The 24,989-nt window shown below is 45.6% G+C and overlaps 1 protein-coding gene across 1 annotated transcript in view; it reads left to right on the forward strand.

Annotated features, from left to right (window-relative positions):
• TNIK (TRAF2 and NCK interacting kinase) overlaps positions 1-24,989 on the forward strand; it is a 398,208-nt gene that overhangs the window by 285,105 nt on the left and 88,114 nt on the right. Inside the window, exons 10-12 of the mRNA XM_052645336.1 lie at positions 6,890-7,065; positions 12,272-12,338; positions 15,796-16,000. Coding sequence (XP_052501296.1) covers positions 6,890-7,065; positions 12,272-12,338; positions 15,796-16,000 — 448 coding nt within the window. The remainder of the gene's footprint in view (positions 1-6,889; positions 7,066-12,271; positions 12,339-15,795; positions 16,001-24,989) is intronic.

Raw genomic sequence — 24,989 nt, forward strand, 5'->3', positions numbered from 1 at the left:
CATCATCAGGTCCTCGTGTTTCTCACACACTCACCCACAGTTTCCCCCTCCACGATGCAAGAGCAATCTTAATTAATACCATTATCCAGGGATGACATAGTGACCCTGGCAGAATAAGAGAAAGGCATACTCACAGAGAGAGGAAAAAGAAATAGCCAGAATAGATGACAGCCTCAGAGTTAGTTGCCAAGGGCTGCGTGGGGAGAGAGTGAGAGTTGCTATTGGTAACAAGGAGGCAGAGCATCCCTCCTCCTCTCTCCGGAGGGTCGCTGTGGTGTGAGACATCACTCTCTCCCCAGCAACAGCTTTCCATTGGGCACCACACGGCACATGATCCACAGGTGCCTAGAGGCTCTGCTTCCTCCCTTCTCCCCGGAACAGCTGCCAGAAAGGGACTGGCTCAGTTCTGGAAGATCCTTGGAAACATCAGGGACTGTGAAGCTCTCCACGAGCTTTCTGTTTGTGCTTCATGCTATGCCTCCCAGGAAGGCTGGGAGGGGCTGCTGTGTCCAGTGGGCTTCACCCACCCTGCCCCTCCCTGCCTCCTCTGCCTTCACTGACACTGGGCAGGTGCTCCTGGCTCTACCACAGAGGACAAACTGACCACCCCTACCTGTGCTGTTTGCCCAGCATGGTGTGGCCACACATTGCAGTTCAGAAGTATTTGTGTTTATTGCCAGCTTTAAAAAAAAAAAACTGGCAATTGAGCAGTCCATGGAGATCTCTAGCCTTTTTTCCCACAAAGGTGCAGCCACACTGCCCTGCCCAAGCATTCCTGCTCCCTTTTAGGGTGAGCCCTTATGCTTCTGCCCCCATCACTGCCTCTTCCAGCCCAGAAGCTGGAATCCCTTGGTCACCATGCTGGTCCTGTCTTCTTCTTACCCCTGGTCTGCAGTGCCCTTCTGTGTGACCTGTCTGGCCCCCAGAAAAGTGACTGACCAGTCCCCACTCTACAATTTCCTAGTTCATTGACCTTGTTCCGACAGGAGCCACCCTGCACTGACCTTGCCTGAGAAGCACAGACGTGAGGGGAAATACAGGCTGACTTCTCTGCTTCAAAACGTTGGTGATGAGAGCTGATTTTATAATGCTGCAGGGAGCTGGATCAGTCCAGGCTGCCTTTGTCTCACCAGCCTCCTTGCATGGCCTTGCGTGGCTCAGAATGAGAGCCAGCTAGGAGAAGGAGTGCCACATGCCAGGTAGTGGACCGGAAGATGACGTGGCTGTTTGAGAGCCAGTGGAGGAAGCAAAAGCCCTGGAAAAATGCACCTTCTCAGTCAGAACCCAGCCGTTATAAAGATGGCTGTGCAGCCCCCAGCCACAGGACACTTGGTGGGGCTCAAATTTCTCTACACTAGAATTCCAGTTTTTAAATGAAAATATTTAGGCACTTCAGAGTACTCGTATTGAACAACCAGGTTCAGAGTGATTTAAAATAGGTCAGGGTTTGGGAGGAAATAAAATATTTCTATTTTCCTTTTCCTTTTTTCTCTTATCCCCCACCAAAAGAAACAAAACTCTGAAGTGTTCTTTTATATCTACCTATTCTCTGCTTTAATGAGTTATCAGGTGAAGTGCACTATTCCTGGGGTATATTCCAACATATGACCAAAGGGGGCACCTCTGTGACGGAGACAGCCATGAACTCTTCATTGTAAGCATTCAGCTGAGGATCATTTCCAAGGAATTGACTGAATCTACGACATGCAAGGCATACAAGGCACATGTATGCTGTAGTCTCAGCGACATATTTATGTGTGTGTATTTAAAATATATATATACTTAAGATATATATAAAAATTTGTTTTTACTGAATTCAGGATTCGTTAAATTCTATAGAGCTTTACAGTCTTCAGAAGTTTCACACACATGATTTCATATAATCCTGTAATAACCTTTATTTTCTTAGCCACAACCCTGCTGGGCAGATGCTCTGAGTCCTCATATTATGGGCGAGAGTCTGAGGCTTTGGGTGGGTTATGGTCCTTGTCCCAAGTCTGTGACCCGTGTTTTTTCTACTGCGCCATTTGACTTCTCCGAGTTCAGGGTTAAAGTGGTAGAGGAGGAGCTGTACCAGTCCCTCCGAGTGAGCATTTTTCCCTTGAGCCTTAATATCAGGGAAGAAAGGCAGTATCACTGCTCTTTGCCCCTTTCATTGTAGGAGGAAAGGAGAGCCTCCCTGGGAGCAGGAACCTGGCCTTCCTCAGCCCAGTGAGGAGAGGCCTGGCGCCAAAGAAGCCAGGTGGTCCGGGCTCCAGTCAGTGTTCAAGTGGCTCAGACATTTGATTAGGCCTCCAGGAGGGTTACAACCTGGGCTGAGTCAGAGGAGAAGGATGCTGTCACCCTCTGTCTCCATGTCACCAAGTGACCGGTGCAGCGGGGCTCCCATCTTTCCCTCCTCGCTCTCCTCTTGCTCATGTGTAGTGGGATTCAGCCTACGTGGATAACCATCTCCTGCAAAGGATTTCCCCTCCCTTCTCTTCCCGCTGTGCTCACCCTGGCCCCTCATCCCTCACGCTTGTACTGCATGCCGTAGCTTCCTTGCAGGGACCCCTGAAGAAGGATGGGGCTGACTTTGTTCCTGTAAAAGGTGGTCGGTCTTGTCCTTTTCACATACCCTTTAAATGTGAAGATTCCACACAGGCAAAGCAGTCCGACTGAGCGCATTGGAGAAGTCATAACTGCTTATCTCTGGGAAGAGAGATAAGGTTCCTGGTTTCAACCACTCAGGCTCCAGATGGAGACTGAAGGCCCGATGAGGTTATGTCTTATCCTGAGTTCCAGGCTCACAGCAGCTTGGAACCCCAGCCTGCTGCTTTTACTCCAGAGCTTCCAACCATTTCTCTTATTTTATGAAACTACACTTCCTATTCCTGCTCAGTTTTCTGGCACTTTTGTTTTAGAAATAACAATGCTTTCTTAGGGGTGCAGGGAGCTCTAGATGAAATAATAATAGAAAATATCAGAAAGTACTTATAGTAGTGTGACTTTGGACTTTATTAAAATCAAAACAAAAATTATTAGAGTCTTTTAAAATCAGCATATTTTGCAGTCTCCTTGGAGATGAGTGAGTCCTCACTCTTGCTGCTAATGCATCTAATACTAATACACGTAAAGTAATTCTGTTAAAGAATTCTATACTATTCAATTCAACACAAGTTGGGAAAAACACCATCACAATTCTGCTCTTAGCCCTCAAGGCAGATCCTACTGTTCTTTAAGCCTGGTGATGGTCAGAGAGGGTGGGACATTGTCATCAATAGTCAAAGTATTAATAGTAATAATAATCATAGCATTTGTGATGTCACCGGCACAGTTTTAAGTATTTTACATGAAGTAACTCATTTATTTATCACAGCAGTCTTTTGAAATAAGTGCTAACAGTATATCCCCATTTGCAGCCAGGGAAACAGAGATACAGAAAAGTTAAGTAATATGCCCCAAATCACACAGTTAGTAAATGATAGAACCTGAAGTAGAGAAAAAGGATAGTTCTAGGCAAGCGCAATGGCACCCCACTCCAGTCCTCTTGCCTGGAAAATCCCATGGATGGAGGAGCCTGGTAGGCTGCAGTCCATGGGGTTGCTAAGAGTTGAACACGACTGAGCAACTTCACTTTCACTTTTCACTCTCATGCTTTGGAGAAGGAAATGGCAACCCACTCCAGTGTTCTTGCCTAGAGAATCCCAGGGATGGGGGAGCCCGGTGGACTGCTGTCTATGGGGTCGCACAGAGTCAGACACGACCGAAGCGACCTAGCAACAGCAGGCAAGTACAAATTTTAAAGATCAAATTGCCTTTAGCGAGTCTGAAGATTACCAGAAACTTTTAGCCCAAGCAGTTATAGTGATGAATGTAATGATCTTTCAGGCATTTTTAACATCTCCAAGGACAGAGAAGCCTGGTGAGCTACAGTCCCTGGGTTCACCAAAGAGTTTGACATGACTTAGCAACTAAAGAACAACAACAACACAATTTAACACATAAACAGGAAAATCTGAGACGATAAAGTGCTCAGTGACACTGGTATTAGAGAACTAGTGTCTCAGATGAAAAGTACCAATCACTATCATTTATCTCTCCGTGCCAAGCCTTGGGAAATTCGTTTTGCTAATCTTGGGCTTTTTAAAAAGTGACAGAACTGAATTATAGGCAACTAAGACTGAAACATTTCAGGGACCTGAAATATGCCTTTGTTCTCCTCTAGTCTGCATTACTGTACTTGTTCAGCGCATTCATTGGAGAAGGAAATGGCAATCCACTCCAGTACTATTGCCTGGAAAATCCCATGGACAGAGGAGCCTGGTAGGCTACAGTCCATGGGGTCGCAAAGAGTTGGACACGACTGAGCGACTTCACTCACTCAAGACTAAAACAATAAAGGTATAGAACTGTACTTTAAACCCGCTAGGACTCTCAGCAAAGAGTCAGGTGATACTCCATGTAGGTGAAGCTTTTTTCCTTTAAATGTGTGATTAAACATATTGATTCTTTGGTCACACTAACTTTACATAGAGACAGTACATCTTTGAAGATTCGTTGTAAGTGAGCATTATTTTCTCTTGAAGTAGAACCATTTGCAGAGGACATGGGGTAAACTGCCAGCGTTGTAATTTCACACATCTTGGCTCATCCTCTGGGCCCAAAGATATTCTCTTGAGTATATCATGAGATTCCTTCCCACCAGGAGACATACTGGAAAAAAGACTGCTATAGCTATTTCCATTAAACTCCCTGAACACGCTCTCATCCTGGAGATGTCCCTGGCTTTTGTGAGGTGCCAGGATCAGGGAAGGGAATGTACAGTCTATTAAGTGTGACTTTCTTTTTGAATTGGGTGTGATTTCTTTTATTTATCATCCCCTAATGAACAGTCGAGCACTTTATAAAGAACAAACTCTTCCACGTTTTCTAATAGAAAAAAGAGAATTGCCATTTGTATTCTCGTGAATATTTAATAATGTTCTGTCTTCATTTGATTTTGTTTTCATCTTTCTAATACTGATTTTCTTACCTAGAAGTGTACAGCCTGGAGTGTGTCCATTTCTTTATGAAGGTTAACCTTCTTCTCTTCAGTTTATTGCTTAACACAGTCCATTATTTCATTATGGGTTGTTTGTTTGTTTTTTTGCAAAGTCCCTCCTTAGGTGCTATCACATTAGTGCCTCCACAAATTAATCTGATGGATAGAAATAAAATGTATGAAATAATACCTTCTCTCTAAACCTTCCTGTCTGTCTCTCACAAGCACAGATTTGAAGGCAGCCACATTACAGCTCTTGAGTGGGATTCTCACCTGATAACCATTTATGCATCCACTTGTTTGTCGGATATATAGTGTGTTCATGATACAAAAATGGCTCAGGCATATCCCAGCTCTGGGGAGAATTTCCGGAGTCCAGAAGGCAGGGGTACGGGCTGAAGGACTTAAGAGAGATACTTAGAATGTCCATCCTGTGGTTACTCTGTCTAGTCCTTAGTTTTGCCAACCCTGATTCATCCTGAGCTGACCCTCAGGTGACTTTTACTTCTATGTTAAATAATTTAAAAGCTTAAACATCACCTAGAATGTCAAGGAGGGAAAAAATACCCGTAATTCAGTATTTTAAACATGGGGTAAGGTGAAACACTGCTTTGACTTGGGCAGAAGTAGAGAACGGCACAGTGCCCGCTGACACCTGAACTTTGAAGAACACGCTCACCATTCTGTTCTGTATGGTGAGGACACCTTTCAGGCTAGAAGGGTGCTGGGAAGCTTGGGAAAGCTTTACTTTGGAGATTTGCTTCTGTAACTCCCCAGTGATCCACAGGAGGGCGACAGAGAGCACAGAATGGATCCATTCCTGATCAAGGTGAGAACAGTGAGGAGGGTGTGCAGCACTCCCAGAAGGTCTCCGAGAGTGATATGCCTTGCTGACAGTGGAGCACCTCGGAAAGGCATGCAATAGAACCATGAGCTTAATTATTTATGATGCTGGACAGTTTCTTGGAACTTTCAGCCAGAACAGGCATGCCCAACTCATGAATCATAGCTCAAGTCATCATGAATTTCTACCACGCTGTGGACTTATGCCCTAATCGCTGGTATCCCTCACCGGCTCTCCCCTGCCCCTTGCGTCCCTGGCACAGGGCTTATCTCTGAGGAGATGGTGCCTCTCTAGAAGGAGATAAATTTGCTTCTGGGTGTGAACTTCGTCCCTTGAAGTGAAGTTTCCAAGTCCATGGATCGATAGCAGACATTCACATACATCCTATTCTTGCTCACTGAAAAGCAAAGTCCAAAAGTGATTCTGAAATTGCCAGTTAAAAAAATTTTGCCTAAATTTCATTTTACTATGTAAGAATCTTGTTCATTTCTACAAATTGTCCCCTTTACCTATCCAACCTTAGTGTTACTTTTTCCAGCTTGCATTTCCTGCCTTACTTAGCTTACCTCAGTGTCCCCTGACATATAATATGCTCAATCTCGGCTTTAGTTTTTCACTGATTCCTATCTCCTTGAACTGTTCTTTCCCAATAATTATTTTTTACCTAATTCTTTAAGGCCCAGCTCTGGTTCGCTCATTCCAACAGACCTTCCAGGAATGATTCTTATCGGGGTCTTTCTCTTCAGTGGTACCTGTTGGTCTTCAGTGTGACCATATAAACTAGGCAAAAATGCCTTCACGATGTAACTGCCATACACTGCCTGAGTTGTGTGTTGGTGGCAAGGATTCCTTTGAACCCCACTGTGCTTTATAAAGAGCTAGATGTGCTCTGTGACTGGTTGATCCCTTTGTAGCTGATTGGACCTACTTTTGTTGTTGTTGTTCCAGTATTTCAGAAAATGTAAGTTTCCTTTTCTTTGGATTGTCCTTTTATCCATGGGTTCATCTCTTCTGTTTGTCAGGTCAAAAAAATTCCAGTCATTTATCGAGAGCTGTTTGGTAAAGAACCACAGCCAGCGACCAGCAACAGAACAACTGATGAAGCATCCATTTATACGAGACCAACCTAATGAGCGACAGGTCCGCATCCAGCTCAAGGACCATATCGATAGAACAAAGAAGAAGCGAGGAGAGAAAGGTGAGGTGCACATTTTTATTGCAGCGAGGGAAACAAAAGACCAAGTGTCATGGGCTCTTGATGTGTTTGGAGGGACCGAGGGGATTTCAGATAGCCTGCATTGTTCTTTACTGTGCGGACTGCCTCAGAGATCACAGCCTGTGGGCATCACCAGGGGCAGGCTGCTGAAATGGAATCTTTCATGAAAGAATAGAACTGCAAGAAGTAGTACCTTTTCCAGACAGTGAACAACAAGTCGTGTTGAGTGATACTAGGAAGTGGTTTAATATGAGAAGTGATTTTCTTAATTCAAATGAATATTCATGTTTCAAAGGCAAAATCTACAGAAGACAGGCAACCTTAAACACACACATACACACACACACATCTAACTGACATTTTTTCAGTACTGGCACTTTTCACCATTTAAGTTTTTGTGCTCTGAGGCTCATTTTTAATTTAGGTATTTGGAAGTCAGAAGGACTTTTATTATAGTCACAGGAATTTTAAGGAGGTTGCCAGGCTACTGTACAGAACATTGCGTTTTCCCCTTCATTTCATAGATTCAAAACCTCTTTTTTCTTATGGCTCTATCTGTTGTCCCACCCTGTCTTTTCACTGCATCACTGGAAAGGCATGAGTCCAACTTGGGGTCCCGGGACAAGGTTGTTGGAATAGAGACTCAGAATTCCTTAACTAGCATCCTGACCAAGGTGAACTCACCTGGTCTGGGGCAGGTTTTATGACTTAGTTGGGTAGGGCAGTAGATAAGGTTGAGGATGGGAAGGAAAGGGGGAGAATGCAGAGAGCAGATGGGGTGAGAGCTCCCTGGTGGTAGCAGGAAGGGGCGGCTGGCAGTGAGGTGGAAGTTCCGGTCTGATGAAGCAAGCGCTGAGCGTGGGTGGGTGGAGCAGAGGGGAAGGGAAGAGGCCGAGGGTGGGAGGTCCATGGTGATGAGCTTGTCTCCACTTCTGTCCTCTCCACCTTTCTCCTCTGCTCTTCATGATCCAGAGGCAGCAGAGGAGGCTGGTGGGCAGCAAAGAACAGAGGGTGCCCTCCTTTTGTAGTAAGTCCCCTACTTAAAAACGAGTTCTGTTCTGAGAGCCTCTTCCTAAGTCTGATTTGTTCATAAGTCCAACAAAGTTGGCCTGGGTACCCAACTACCACAACCCGCTATGTAGTACTGTACTGTAATAGGTTTATAATAACTTTTGACACAAATAACATGTACATTAAAAAAGCAAACACAAAAAAGAAAACATTTTTAATCTGACAGTACAGTACCTTGACAAGTACAGTAATACAGTACACCAGCTGGCATACTGGAGCTGGCATGCACGTTCGCATCTTTGAAAGTTCACAACTGTATTTGAATTTCTCTTCTTTGTCTCTACAGCTAACATCTGTCACATGGCAAAGTATGAGCAGGGTCCTAGGGGTGGGGAGTGAGCAGTGTAAGAGTCAGGACTGGGCAGAGGGAAGATCAGCAAAGGCTAAGGGAGGAGGAGAAATCCTCAGTGAACATTTCAAGGAGAGAGTTCCTTCTTTGCAGGCAGCCTCTGGGACTCAGGGGAACGCGTGGTCAGGTTAGACTCAGGAGCAGGAGGTTTTGAGGCTAGGCCAAAAAGGAAACCTATCTCCAGCTCTTAGTGGCTGGAGAGGCGTGACGTGTCAACGAGAACACAAGGAGCTGGGAGGGCAGTGCAAGATGCACAAGCTAGGCATGGAGAGAAATACATGAGTCGAGGTTAAAAAGTGCCAGGACTGATTTTTTCAACTGCTACTTATTAATAGTGGTCTTGGGCCACTCCATGAAGTCAGAATTTGAAAGGGAATAGTTTAGAGCAGTGTGTCAGACATGTAGCCCATTAAAGGCCAGCTTTTCTAAAAAGAGAATTTATTCTCCTATACATACGTAGATTAGGTTAAGTACTTAGACTCTTGTTTTCACACTCAAATTCTGAGTTCAAATTCTACTTCCACCCCTTAGTTATGTGAACTCCACCCCTGTTTTCTCATCTTTAAAATAGGAATGGGGGTATAATAATAATTATTATTCTCTGGCATTTTTGCAAAGATTAAATGAGATAATGCATGTAAAATGCTTACTACAACTTCTGGCACATAGATGTACTCAATAAATATAAGCTACGCAAACAGCTGATTCATTGGAAAAGACCTAATGCTGGGAAAGATTGAGGGCAGGAGGAGAAGGGGGGCGGCAGAGAATAGGATGGTTGGATAGCCTCATTGACTCAATGGAGATGAGTTTGAGCAAACTCTGCGAGATAGTAAAGGACAAGGAAGCCTGGCATGCTGCAATCCATGGGATCGCAGAGTTGGACACAATTGAGTGACTGAACAACGAATACTTATTTAGAAACTTCTATATTGACATAACTTTACAGTAGTATTTAGGGTTACTTTCTGAGATCTTGTGACCTCTTTGCCTCGGAACTCTAAGAATGGATAAAGCGTGTTCCTTGGGTTGTTTGCACATTTTGGGAGCACAGACTCTGGACTGGGACTCAGAACTCACCATCCTGTGACAGCAGACTATTTTTAATGTGTTCCTTCTCTGCGGAGTAGAAGAGTAAGATTCTTGGTAGTAGGCATATTCAAGAATTGCATGGTGAGTTAAGAAACTTAATTCTATTTAGGATTAAGAGATAGCAGCAGCCTTTTTCTGTCTGCTCCAAGAAAGAGTATTGCCCAAATGAGACTTCCTTCCAGTTGCTTGATTTGATAAGTGACTTAATTTGCTCCTTCTAGTACTTTTTCATTCTCTTAGTAGCTCTAAGACCAGTTTTGGGGAGAATCAAAAATTTTAATATTCATTGTTTAAGATTTCTTAACCTGATACTTAGGTTTCCCTGGTGGCTCAGGGGTAAAGAATCCCCTGCAATGCAGGAGCTGCAAGAGATGCAGGTTCTATCCCTGGGTTGGGAAGATCCCCTGGAGGCGGGTGCAGCAACACACTCCAGTATTCTTGCCTGGAGAATCCCATGGACAGAGCAGCCTGGCAGGCTATATAGTTCATAGGGTTGCAGAGTGGGACATGACTGAAGTGACTTAGCATGCATGTGCAACCTAATGCTATTTTTCCCTTAAGATATGTTGAGACATGCTAATTTAAGACAGCAGTGCAAAAGCAATCATGCCGGATTCTGATGAAGTATTACAGATGAGGAATCTGACAAACAAAAGTTTTACCCTATTGAGGACAAATAATTAGATTAATTGTGTGCCTCTGTTTCTTGCTTTAATTTACTTTAATAGATAAAATTTCTGCAGTTTACTTTGAATTCTCTGTTGCTTTGTTTCAGGAAAGTTTGGAATATTAAACTTTCAGTGTGGAACTTTGAAACATTTTATGAAGGATCTTTACATTTTGGTGGAATAATATTTTTTAAAAAGTGGCCTGAAAGCTTCATACATATCTAAACATGTAAAGCAAATTTTTATATGATTTTTAAAAATACACTTGAAGTCATCATGCTATGCCTTCCTCTCATCTTCCCTTATGGAGTAGGATGGAAAGCAAAGTGTGTTTGCGATCAAATTCCATAGTTCTTATCATGTGACTGCTGCCTCCTGGTGGTAACATACGCAAATTGCAGTTTCGGTTGCTTTTCAGGGACACAAATGTCTTCAAAGTTGTAATTACTAACCCACAGCTATCAACGGATGATAGCCCTGTGACCACCTCCCTTGCTTAAAATGAAAAGCTCCTCCAAAAGGCTCCCCACTGCCCACAGAAGAGCCTCAGCATGTTAAAGATCAGCAAGTCACATCAGACCTGCTGGCCTTTCTCACTTCATCTGCTTTCTCACACCAAACATTCAGAAACCAGTGTTTCCTGAACATTCATGCACTATAGTACTGCAGCCTAACTCAGGTAGTTATGTTGCTTAGAATGCTCCTTTTTCAGCCGCTTTCAACTTCCATCGGCCTGTAAAGGGGCTACTGACCTTCCAAGGTCCAGCTTAGTTCCTCCCCAAAGACCTTGCTGTTCCTTCCCCATTTTGACCCATGGACTTAGCTGCTTTTTTCCTCTGATACCTCATTGCTCTTTTTATGTATTTCTATTTAGTATATAATGTGGTGAAAAGAATGCTAATTATAAAGTTGGGAATATTCTGGGTTGAAGTCTAAATCCAAATCTCAGATTTATTAGTCATATTACTTAGCCGCTTATAATCTCAGTACCTTTGCTTGCAGAATGGGTATCATGTTAAAGGATTGTTATGAGAAGTAGATGAGAGAACGTAAGTAATCTGGCATAGTGACCAGCATGAGTGATACCCAATAAAAGTTGGTTATTTTTCTTCATAATCATGGTAACTCTGATTATATATTTGTCCATCTTGACCATCAGATTCTAATCTCCTCCAAAGCAGAGACTCAGTCTTATTCATTATTGCATGTTAACTCGCTTAACATGTTTGTGAATTAAATGAATGTCCCCAGTGGGTCAATAAAAACACATTGAACCCTATATTTTTAGTCACACATGCTGTCAAAAGTTTCTTTCTGTTCTTGAGATAGTGAAAGGCAATTTGTGAGTCCAGTTAAGTTATAATAAAATTCCTACTTAAAAAAAAAATGATTACTACTGTCAGTAAGTTAACAGTGGCCTAGATTGGGTTGCTGCTGCTGCTGCTGCTGCTAAGTCACTTCAGTCATGTCTGATTCTGTGTGACCCCATAGATGGCAGCCCACCAGGCTCTCCCATCCCTGGGATTTTCCAGGCAAGAACACTGGAGTGGGTTGCCATTTCCTTCTCCAATGCGTGAAAGTGAAAAGTGAAAGTGAAGTCACTCAGTCGTGTCTGACTTTGCGACCCCATGGTCTGCAGCCTACCAGGCTCCTCTGCCCGTGGGATTTTCCAGGCAAGAGTACCCAAATTGGGTTAGGTGCTTCTATAATGGAACTTAACAGGAATTGAGAAGTTCTGTTTCAGCTCCTTGTCTTCACTTGCATGTGAATGCCAGGCATTACAGAGAGAGCCTAGAGTCAGCCGCAGCAGTCTCAGATGTTAATTCCATGTGCTTGAATCCAGCTGGTGGGTGCTGTTGGACCACAAGTCAGGAGCCCTGGAGCCTGCCCCAGGTCAACATTTAGGACAGCCCTTTGGGCCTTGGTTTACTTGTACAGAAAGTGAAGGGTGGGCTTTACTGAGCTGCAGCGCCTTTCGTGCACTCACCTTCCGTGGGTCTCTCTTTAGATGAGACGGAGTATGAGTACAGCGGAAGTGAGGAAGAAGAAGAGGAGAATGACTCCGGAGAGCCCAGGTAGGCAAACAAGACCCACCCTCTCATTTCACATTGTGAATTGTGCTTGTGTGAAATTCACATCCTTTTGATTTATAGGTTCATTTTTAAGAATCCAGCAGGGTGGTCTTATCTAATTTATGGCCCATGCACGTACTCATTAATTTGGGAAAACTTCCCTAGGCAGGCTGTAGGAAAACATGGAAATCAGCATCTTCTTTATCTTGTCTTCCAAGATGTATTTCCTTGCTTCCTCGTATACATAACACTGTAGAATGGGGAGGAGGCAGTTAGCTGGGTAATAGTCTAACAGTACTGCACACTGCAGCTTTCTGGAGACCTAAGTGGTACTTTTTAGATTTGAGTTGTTCAGCCTACTGCTTCATACCTTTGAGACACTTAGGCGGCCACTGTCCTTGTCACATGCCATGGTATTTTCACCACAGCCTAATCCAAGAGGAGACAGCTTCCAGGAAGTCAGATTACATTCTTGAGGTGAGCCCTAAACAGAACTCCCACACCCGTTCCTGCTCTCATATGTTAGCTCCCAGAATCAAGCGCTACTCTATTACCATCATCCCTATGTTTTAAATTTCACTGGACTTTGATTCTGACCTTTTCCCTAGTCTGTGTTTATAAATAATTGATGCCAGTGTGCTCACACCACCAGGATTTTTCTTTTTGTAAGAGAATTCAACTGATGGCAGTTTGGTGAATCGAAGAGCACGGCCATGCACACCAGGGCAGATGCAGTGTTCACGTGAAGCAAGATCTGTTGGGGAAATGGACAAAGTAGAAGGGTCACTGGGGTATATTGAGGTCTCCACACTCTAGCCATCCAAGGATGGAGCCCAGTACTCAATAAGGAACAGATTCTGTATGACTGAGGCAGATCTTCCAAACCAGCAAAGGGTCCAACTCAGCCGCTGCTGCTGGAGTGAGCTAGTGCATCCCTTTTCTGAGCTAACTCGGACCTAACCAAGCTGGATTATTGTTAAAACTACTGGAAGAGAACACAACTGAACTTACAGGGCCATCCATTTTTCTCTTTTCACCGGCTATGGGAATCTTCAAGGTCAATGACTGAAGGAGAATTCTTTCCTTCCATCTGGATACTTAACATGTTGGCCGCCCCCAGTTTAGCTGCATAAAGATGATGACTGCCAAGTAGTGATATGGAAAATAAACATTCTTATAAAGTAAAGGACCAAATGCCCTGCTTTCCGAGAAGTTGTACACTGTTTTTCCAAAGCTTGCTCAGACAGACACATCAGCCCTTCTGATCACTCTCCATGAAGCTGAGACCCTTGTCTTAACTAATACTTGGTATATCATGTTAGGAGTCACTTAATGGGTGACCTAGCTGTCCCTTAACACTTCTATAACTGTAACATGTCTATATAGGACACTGAAGATTATCTTTCAAGTCCTGTTTTATGGGCACATCTAATTAATTTTCATGAAATCCTGAAAAGTAAAAAGGGACAGTGTTTATTTCATTATGGAAATGAGGTTATGATCCGACACTGGCAATCAGATCACACATGGAGTTAATGATTGGGTGAGTAATACAGCTCAGATCATCTGACATTGATTCAACATCAGGTAATATTAATAGATCATCCTCATGTGCACAGGAGGCTGAGTTCCCTAAGCCCTTCTGCCTTTGCACAGAGCATGTGACCATCGTTTGGGGTTGGTTTAGAGTCCTACACAAAGGCTGTAGTTTTAAAGGAGACTTATTAGTAGGCTCCAAGCACTATCTATGAACCAAGCCTTTTTATGTCACTTTATAGCAGTATCTTGGGCTTCCCAGGGAGCACTAGTGGTAAAGAACCTGCCTGCCAATGCAGGAGACACAAGAGACGCAGGTTCGATCCCTGGGTCAGGAAGATCCCCTGGAGGAGGGCACAGCAGCCCACGCTAGGATTCTTGCTTGGAGAATCCCATGGACAGAGGAGCTGGGCGGGCTATAGTTCATGGGATTGCAAAGAGTCAGACACAGCTGAAGCGACTTAGCATGCACGCACGCATGGCAGTATCTCACAGAGCACGCTACCCGCTCTCGAAGATAGAATGATCCCCTTGTCAACCACAAAACCCACTCTTCCCCTGTCATTCCCCATCCCAGTTTGCATCACCACCACAGCCCAGATGCCAAGAAAAAACCTGCAAGTCATCCCTCACTCCACACGTCGGATCCATCAACAGGTTTTACTAACTCTGTCCCCAAAGGCTTCTCGCAGCCTCTGACCCCACCACTCCCACCTGGTTAGTCTCCACCTTAGGGTCACTGCAGTGGCAGCCCAATGGGTGGCCTTGCTTGCCCTCAAATACCCTGCAGAATAGCATCTCCTGAGCAGCCAAATGAATCTGATCCTGTTCCTTTCCTGCTGATAAATGTTCCACACATGGCGTCCACAGCCTCCTGCTTTACCCTATCTCCCCGTCTCTGCCCTCCTCTTGTACCCCTCTTGCTCTCATTCACTCTGCTCTGGGAAGCCTGCTTGGGGTTCAGTCCCCCACAAAGGCCACCCTTGTTGCCATGACAGGCCTCTAAACTTTTCCTTCTGCCCGGAAGAGTCTTCCCCTACCTCTTCATGTTCAACATTTAGGGCTTAGCTCAACCATCACCTTCTAGGAGAGGTCTTCCCTGATCTAAAAGAGAGCCCTCATCCTCTCCCCAGCTCCCTGCCACTGTCCCTCTTAAAACTTACACTTTTTTGTCTTCTGCAGAGCCTATTAATATCTGAAATGATGATGTTTGTAGAATTTGTCGAATTATTTGTCTCTCTTCCCCACAAGAAAATAACTAGAGAGAATATGTTTAGTTACTGCTGTATCCCCTAGAGCCTATTACAGTGCCTGCCACATAGTAGGCATTCAGTGATTTTTGAATGGATTTATCTCAAGAGGAAGCTGCCAGAAATATTAAAAAGACTAGGTCTGTTTGAACAAGTAGGAACATTCCCCTCCTGGCTGGGCTGCTGTGCAGAACCAAGGAGTCTGTAGCGTGCGTTCTAGGAGGTGAAGTGGTTGAGGATATATCCATCTATGTAGGGCAGGTTTCCTCGCCCCTTCTGATTATTCATTTTTATTTGTTGGCTTAGTTCTTGCTTAGTTCTTTCTCAAAAGTGAAAATAAACCAGTCTGGGACTCAGGGCTTGCAGTACTCAAAAAAGCTTTTAGAAATAGAGGGTGAGGAAGGAGCTCTGTGGACCTTCCTGGAGAGAAGTGATGAATTCAGGAATGGAACAGCTCTGTAGCGGTGGAGACAGCCTGTGCCTGCAGTAATCACACTGAAGGGGAGGCTGGACTTGAGTTAGTTCCCTGGGCTCTGTTTCTTTGCCGAGGTGAGCAGTGGAATTGATGGAGGCTCAGAGAGCCTGTGCTTGGCTCTCCTTCTCCACGGGGACCCCAGGGTAGCGATGCCCCCACCCAGAGTGGGCCCTGATCTGTCTCTCTCTCCTGCGCACAGCTCCATTCTGAACCTGCCCGGGGAGTCGACGCTGCGGCGGGACTTCCTGAGGCTCCAGCTGGCCAACAAGGAGCGGTCTGAGGCCCTGCGGCGGCAGCAGCTGGAACAGCAGCAGCGGGAGAACGAGGAGCATAAGCGGCAGCTGCTGGCCGAGCGCCAGAAGCGCATCGAGGAGCAGAAGGAGCAGCGGCGGCGGCTGGAGGAGGTGAGGGCGTGCCCTGGCACCTGGGGTCCCTTCCTGGGTGCCCACCGTGGCCCTGGGTCCCCTCCTGAGGCTGCAGCCTGCTTGGAGCACTCACGCCTGAGCTGCAAAGGAGGAGGTGGCCAAGGGCACTTTACCAGCAGGCGTGGTGTGACCTTGGTGTGGTCACATCAGAAAGACAGGTGAAGGGTTCAGCCCCTTCCAGTCTTACTCAGGCATCACCTTCTTAGTGAGACTTCCTTGACCCCCTCACTTAAAATCTCAGCCCCTCCCTCTAGCATATCCTGTCGCCCTTCCCTGTTGAATTTTTTTCTTATGTATTTCTTAATCACCTTCACACCTGTGTACTTTATGTCTGTCTCTCCCCACTAGAAAGTAAGCTCTTTGTGGACAGGATGTTTGATCCCTTTTGTATCTCTCTTTTTTTCCCCCCTTTTATCACTGTGTATCCCAGATTTATGTATCTAGATGTGTATGCACTTAGTCACTCAGTTGTATCTGATTCTTCGCGACCTCATAGACTGTGGCCTGCCAGGCTCCTCTGTCCATGGGATTCTCCAGGCCAGAATACTGGCGTCGGTTGCTATTCCCTTCTCCAGTGGATCTTCCCAACCCAAGGATCAAACCCAGGTCTCCCGCACTGCAGGCAGATTCCTTACCATCTGAGCCACCAGGGAAACCCCATGTATCTAGATATTAGTGTCTAAAACAGTACCCATTACATACTAGATGCCTTCTAAATATTTGTGGAATGAAGGAGCTAATATATGAGTGAATGAGTCAGTGATCAAGAGGTGGAATATAGGCGTTAATTAGAACACAGTGAACCAGGCAGAGACCTGGCAGAGAAGTGAAATGTCAAGTGTGGAAAAGCAGGGCCTGCCTGCTGCTTCTGTTTTGTTACTGTTCTGAATGCTGGAGAAGGCGTTTCACAAGTCCTTCCACACACACCTTGATACAGGTGTTCAATGCAAGGCAAGCCTTGCCCACCTATGGTTCTCTCTTTCTAGAGAAGCCTGTCCTGTAGCTAGTGGGCATGACTTGCCTTCGCCAACAGATGTGCTTCATCTGTGAGGGCACCTGTACCACCAGCCAGGCTTTTCTGCATGGCTTATCCTAGGCCAGACTCTCACGTGTGGTCTTACAGTTGTTTCTTAAAGCCTCCTTCTAAGAACTTTGGTCCAGGGCCTCCTTCCTGTGCCAGGTAAATCAAAGTCTCTAGACAATTAGGAAGCTGAGCGACCATAGCTGATGGGGAAGTTGGATGGCAGATGAAAGGTTTCACTGAGTGCACGGTAATGGGGGAGTGATTTTACGATTCTCCCAAACACTGTCTTGCTCCTCATTAACAGTTTATTGCAATTCACTTGCTCCGTCAAGTGGCCACTGCAGTCAGAGGGTGGTGAATTGCAGACTCCGGGAACAGATTGCTTTTTAAATGGTACATCCAGGTCCGGCCTTCCTGGCTTAAATCAGTGAGGGCCTCTGTTCCGGTTTGCAATAAGTCCCATCAACCTCACTATGTCCCTGGAGTGTTAATATGCAGGCCAGCAACACCCAGCAGTTACAATGATTGAATGACTTCTTTATGCCAAACACTGGGTGAAATGCTTTGCTTAACCCAGGATCTCATCACCTGCTATCATCTCTTTATATGTATCTTACCTCTTGTGCAAAGAGCACATATCTCTATTTAATGACAGAAAAACTGAGGTTCAAGGAGGAAAAGTTATTGGTCCCATGTCGCAGAGCCAGGAAGTACAAAGTCAGGATTCACACCCAGGTCTTCCTGCTTTCCATAGCCACACAGGCCCTGAGGCAGTAGGTATAGATATGTAATCAGAGCCCTGAACTGTGATCTGCACAACTGAACCTTGTAAGCATCTGCGCACAGCAGCAGGCAAATGAAGCTCTTTCCAATCTAAGTAAGTCTAGGATGTTGTTGGCATGACACACACTCAGCCCATGAGAGGTTTGAAGGTCACCTACTGCTCTCTGTTCTCAGAACTGCACTGTTGTAGACAGAGGTGCTATCGTGCTCAGGGTCGGATGCCTTCAAAGGAGACAGCTAGGGCAGGGCGAAGGGAGGTGTGGGTGTTAATCTGCCAGCTCTCAGAAGTGAAGTCCAAAGTGGAGACGTGGAGGTGCCTGCATCACCTCCGGTTACTCTGTTGGGCACACACTGAAATTCTCAGACAAGTCCTTGCAGCCATCCCTCAGTGTCACCTCCTTCCGCCCACCCAGGCAGGCTGCAGCCTCTTGCAGGGGCGTCCAGCCCAGCAGTGCACCATTTCCTTCAGTCTCTTGAGTCTCCCGAGAGCCAAGGGCCTCTGCTCTTTGGATCCAAGACTTACTCCCCCTGACTTCTAATCAAACCTTTCTCCTAAGCCAGGCAGTCCTCCCCAATCCTGCCTTTCCTGCTGCTTTCCTGGCTTGTGTTTTATTCCTTCCAAGAGCATTTCCTAGGGCCTTCACCTCATTGGCACATCACACTCTGAAAATCTTGACCATTTGCATTTACCCTGTCTGGCTGGTGAGTTCCTTACCTAGTGATTTGCCAGACTGTCTCAAGCTAAAGGTACTTGGGCTTCCCAGGTGGTGCTACTGGTATAGAACCCGCTTGCCAATGCAGGAGATGCAAGAGACATGGGTTCGATCCCTGGGTTGGGAAGATCCCCTGGAGGAAATGGCAACCTGCTCCAGTATTCTTGCCTGGAAAATTCCAAAGATAGAGGAGCCTGACAGTCTAAGTCCATAGGGCTGCCAAGAATCAGACCCAGCTGAGCACAAAGGCATTTACCATTTAACTTAGAAAGTCCCCATTGTCATCCCATAAAACATTTAACATAGTCAAGTAGGCAGACATGTACATGTGTACACACACACACACACACACACACACACACACACACACACAGATTTTCTTCTTTTTAAAAAATTTTTACACAAGAACTCTTGGCCTTTGAACTTAGATCCTCAGTTGGCACGAAGTCTTTTCAGAGAATGCATCATATTATTTTGTTTTAGATTTTCTTTCTTTCATACTTATTTTGACTTATTTAACATTATATGTTTTTTTTTTCTTTTCATCAAGCTGCTAGAATGGCAATTCCTAACAATTATAAAGCACTTAACCATAGGACAGAGACTCTATCCCGTACTTCATGTGAGTTGTTTCATTTAATCTTCAAAATAATTCCCCATCTAAAGATAAAGCAGCTGAGGCTCAGAGAGGTTAACAACTTGCTAACAGTCACACAGCTTGAGACAAAACCAGGTTTCAAACCCAGTGGACTGGACTCCAGAGCCCAGCCACTGTCACTGTGTCTGTCCTGCCTGTCCCTTGGTAAGCCAGGGCCAGTGTGCTTTTCCATAGTCTTCTCCTGGCCCCAGCCTCTGTGGTCTTTTATGTTGAGAACTTAAGGATCTCTGAGCAAGGTCAAAGAAGCTGTGCCCAGTAGGTGCTCATCTTCGAACTTGATTCTGTCTCTCAGTCTGCCAGTCAGAGCTCCTGCCAAGGCCTCCTCGTGTCTGTTTTTTGCTGCATTTTCTGGAGCCTCTAATGGATGCAGGAGAAAGTTCAGATTCAGTGGAGCACGGCATCCAGGGGGCACACCCTCTATGTCCCTGCAGGCACAGAAGGTGTGCACGGCAATACTTTGCTCTGGGCAGCCACGTCTATGCGCCCCAGCTTCTCACCAGAAGCAGAAATGCTTCTAACCACAAGGCATCAAGAGATTATACCACCTTTATCTTTTGATCCTTTCTCTTACCCCTATTCCTCAATAGAGAAAAAAGGAAATGCTAAATACTCAGATGGCTGTAAGTTCTGAACCCCTGGGTAATGACTGTCCCTACCACCAGGACTTCTCTCCTGCCTCCTGTCCTGCTGGATCCCATCCACGCCTGCTGCCCTGCCCTGGTGACCACTTCTGGTTCTGGTTCTGAGTAGGAACTCATACCACATGGTCACAGAGAAGCAGCCAAAGTCCGTAGTTAGGCTTGTGACTTTCACTTCAGTGTGAGTCAGGTGGCCTTGTGCTGGCACCCTGCAGTATACATTCCCTTTTCCAAATAGAGGCCCTTCAGACGCCTCATTTGGGCTTCCCAGGTTGGCACAGTGGTAAGGAACCTGCCTGCCAATGCAGGAAACACAGTTTCGATCCCTGGGTCAGGAAGATCCCCTGGAGTAGGAAATGGCCACCCACTCCAGTATTTTTGCCTGGTAAATTCCATGGACAGAGGAGCCTGGTGGGCTACAGTCCAGGGGGTCTCAAAGAGTCTAACACAGCACACAGAGACAACCCTTTGGTGACATGAGGCTGTGTAGGTTGTACTCTTCGACTTCCACAGGGATGTCAAATGTCGCCTCTGACCAGCGGTTTCTAAGGAATCCCTGCCTGTCCTTTGCTATTTACGGTAAGCATGTGGTTCTGGCTAGGTTCTAAATCAGGATCTGTGTATTCTTAGAAGGACTTTGACTGTACACTGAATTGTGGTCATTTATCAGCTGCATGAAAAGGACGTGGCTTCAGGCCAGTTACATGGTAGGCACACAACTCCTCTTTGACCAATAATAAAGTGCAATTTGTAACTAAGTTCCAGGAATCTGATTAAACCTAGCTAAGCTGAATGAGCCCATCAATAATGAGAAAAAGCACATAGAGGGCTTCCTCTGTCTTTTCTCAGTTCAATAAAAATTTCTGACTCTTGGCTTAGACAGTGAACAACTTTTCATGGAGTCAGAGTCCAGGAATCAGGACCTTGAGGTATTGGGGTGCCTACTCTGGTCATCTTTTCAGACTAACCTTGGGAAGGTGATTTGTGATGCTTGATTCTTCTCAAGAGTTTTGAAATGATATTCGTAATTACTATATATATTTTTCAACTTGCTGAGAGCCCTCTATACCCTCATTCGGGGGAGAGTATCTTTCAGTCACAGAAATGAATGACACTGACCCCAGGAGCACCAGCCTGCTCCATGGTAGTAAGCTTTAATCTTTAAGCCAGCTAGATCTCATTTGGTGCCTCAAGGCCTTAGTGACATCAACCAGTTATAAAAACAAGCTGGAAGATATTCTATCACTTTGGTTCCATCACCAAGAAAAAAATTTAAATACAACAAATATCTCATTGTCCAGAAATAGTTGGGCACTGACATACAAATTGAGAGCCTAGAGTCTAAAATTCCCTCTAAGCCTCTAACTTTTTATTATGAGTGCCTGGGGCTTTTAGGGATTACCTGGTGGCTCAGACAGTAAAGAAACCACTTGCAGTGCAGGAGACCTGGGTTCGATTCCTGGGTTGGGAAGATCCCCTGGAGGAGAGTATGGCAACCCACTCCAGTATTCTTGCCTGGAGAATCCCTGTGGACAAAGGAGCCTGGTGGGCTGCAGTCCATGGGGTCGCAGAGAGCTGGACACGAATGAGTGACTAAGCACACAGTATGGAGCTTTAGGGACTGTAGGCTCAAATGTTTCTTTTTTGAAGCATGCAGTTGAATTAAAACTTTTTAAATTCAAGTGACTGCCTATTCCTACAGGCAGTCACTTGACAAATTTAGTGAATGCTTAGCTCCACTGTGCAGACAACCATGCTGGACATTGGGAATGGTCTGCCCTTGTACAGATGAGATCTGTGAGGGAGACTGGCATTGGGCAAATAATCATCCAACTAACCATTCATGACCATTGCCAGATTGCTATGGTAGAAAAGAATAGTGTGGTATAGGAGCAGCCCGCAGGAGTGGGCACCTAGACTGGCGTGGAGGCCTGTCAGCCAGCGAGGCGCGTGCAGGGATGCTAGGGAGGGAAGCCAAGGCACTTCATAAGCCTGGTTAAGGAACGTCATATTTTGCTCTAAGAATAGTGGGAAGTCGTTGACGTGTTTCAGCCAAGGGGATGTGATTGGGTCTGCATTTTTAAAGTGAAACTTCAGCTGCTACAAGAAAAGTGATTGGGAGGAAGCAACAGTGGATAGGAGAGCCTGGTTAGCCCAGGCCGGAGAGGGCGGTGCTTTCAGGTGGATGGCGGTTGGGTGGAGTGGAGGAAAGAGATGGAGAGGTGGAGGAGGACGGGAGGTGGAGGTGGGGGGGGCATATTTGAGAGAGACGGAGCGTATAGACCGTGCAGGACGTGGTGGCTGATCAGGCGCTTCCGTGAAGGAGGGTGGTGGCCACAGAAGGTTCCCCAGTGTCAGGCTGGAGCATTCAAATGGAGGCCCAGGTTTGGGTGCAAAGGATGAGATTGGTTTGGAATGTAGTAAGTTACACCAGTAAGTTAAAGATGCATCTGGGCCTTCCTGGTGGCTCAGTGGTGAAGAATCCACCTCCCCATGCGGGAAACACAGCTTCGCTCCCTGGTCCAGGAGGATCCCACTTGCTGCACAACAGCTAAGCCCGTGCACCACAACTGTTGAGCCTGCGCTCTAGAGCCTGAGAACCACAGCTACTGAGCTCACATGCCACAGCTACTGAGCTCACATGCCACAGCTACTGAAGCCTGTGCACCCGAGAGCCCGTGCTCCATAAGAAGAGCCACCACAATGAGGAGCCTGCACATCACAACTACAGAATAGCCTAGAATAACCACTGTAACTGGAGGAAAGCCCGTGCAGCAACGAAGATCCTGCAAAAATCAATAAATAAGTAAATAAAAAATTTTAAAAACAGATACGTAGGGGGCAGCCAGTGGCGATAGCAAAGATGCAATTGGATTATATAGATAGAGCCACAGAAGAAGGATCAAGAATGAGGAGAAAAATGGGAATTACTGGTTTATGGTCATGGAAGTAGACATTGAGAGGATGAGAGTCTGGGAACTAAATTCTCTGAGAACTGGCATAGAGCAGGAGAATTGAGCACAGAAGACTAACGAAGATGTAGGTTTGATGTTGTTGCAGAGAAAACCAAATATTCAAGTGGAGAATAGAGTTATAGGGCCAGCTCTGCAGAATGCTGATCAAAGGAGTAAGCCAGCAGCATCTCTTCATTTCAGTGACAAATAGGACATCCAAAATATAGTTTTGGTGTAGTACTCTCTTGAAAACACAGTTGCTTCCTCTCTGCTTTGGGGGAAGGGAAGCAACCTGCTCAGCAAGGCAGAAGGTCTGGATTTGGGCCACTGTGTGCCACCTGCTTGCCCGGGCAACTCTCTGATCCTCGCAGAGCTTACTGAGCTCTATAGGGAGGCTTCTAACAAAGTGTGTTCCCACCACCAAACCTGTTGTGAGGATTCACCAGGAAAATGGTTGTGAAAGACTTGGCTTTATCAACCAGCAAGAATCAGGAAGATTCCCTGGAGGAGGGCGTGGCTACCCACCCCAATATTCTTGCCTGGAGAATCTCATGGACAGAAGAGCCTGGTGGACTACAGTCCATGGGGTCGCAAAGACATGATTGAAGTGACGGAGCACACACGCAGAAGCCCCATAGATCTCACACTCGATGGACTCGTCAAATCCAGGTTAAACATGGCCAACAGGCACCATCTCATGCTTCCATTCGGAGAGCCCATCCTATTTACTTGCTGGTCCACTGTGGTCAGATTTGCTCACCTCATCTCTCAGGATCCGCTTTCACTCAGGTGACTAGGCCAGCCTCACAAAAGCTGTGGCAGCTGGAGCCCCAGCCCAGAAAGGCCGCTGGCAGGAAAGGTTACTCTTTGGGACCTAAGCAGTTTGTCCCAGATGCTTTCAGACCGAAAAGAGGGGAGGGGAACCAGGGGGAAGTTACATGTCTCTTTAAGAGTCAGTGAGCAACAATCCTGCCAAGGGGAGCTTCTTTGAGGAGAACATTTGGGGAACTTCTGTTGAGGGTAGTGTTTTGGCTGACATTAGCTGCCATATTAGATGTAAGTTCTTGAACTTTCCTGTGCCTTTCCGTTTCCTTGCCTGTAAAACTAGAAATAACAATGGCATTTACCTCTCAGGTCTATTGGAAAGACTAAATGAGTCTAGAATAGCAGCAACACTTAGCACTTTTCAATAAATATTAGCTGTTAGTATTACTGGAGTGTGTGCCTTTGGCTGAAGTCTGAGATATAATTTCCAAAAGTGTACTCTTTTATGTGCAGCAGTAAAACCTTCTTGAGTTTATTAAAATAAATGTACCAACAGATAAACTTTTACTCATACATTGGAAAGAATATTTGTTATAATACTAGGGATGATTTGGTTATGTTCATTAAGAGGAAAAAAAATTATCCAGTTTTTAACTGACTGGCTAGCAGATTAGTGTAGGGGCAAAGTACGCTGGCTTTGAAGCTGTGGAGACCAAGATTTTGTTCTAGCTGTGTGACCTTGGGCAAATTACTTGCCCTCTCCGACCCTCAGCTTCCTTATATACACAACTGATATGCTATTTACTTGGCAGGATGTTGAGAGGTAGCTGGAATCATAGGTACAGAAGGGTTGGCACGATGTCTGACAGAACAGGTTGACATTGTTGGGTGAATATTTTATTGTCATTTTGCAACTGGTGATTTCAGAGTTGTTATTATTTTTTGTTTGGTTTTAAGGATTTTCCAAATGGAAACAGCATTTGGAGAATGGAATAGCATTTTCCATTGTCTATCCTCCTTCATTCTCTAATGGACCTTCCCCATTTACTTTTCCATCCCTCTTTGAGGACTTCTCTGAGAGCACCCCTCTTGCTATTGTCTGGCCAGGGTCCGCCTCTACTGTTAACATAGCTGGCCATCCTGGATGTCCAGTGCCAGCACACAGCCCACTCTTCATCCTTCTGGATGCACCTCATCTTGCAGGCTCAGCTTGGAAGGTCTCCTTCCTAGCCAACCCTCAGAGAACCTTCTCCTGGGGAAACTGCTTTGTGATGGATTCTTATCAGTATTTCTTGCTGTCACTTCCAACACTGTGTAATTATGATCCCATCGTTGCCAGCAGTGACTGCACCAGGTCTCACCTCCTACCAGTACCTAAACAAAACACCTGAAGAGGCAGAGATCTGGTGATGCTTGAATAGTAAGCTTCTAGG

This window comes from Budorcas taxicolor, chromosome 1, assembly GCF_023091745.1.
Source record: "Budorcas taxicolor isolate Tak-1 chromosome 1, Takin1.1, whole genome shotgun sequence".
NCBI lineage: Eukaryota > Metazoa > Chordata > Mammalia > Artiodactyla > Bovidae > Budorcas > Budorcas taxicolor.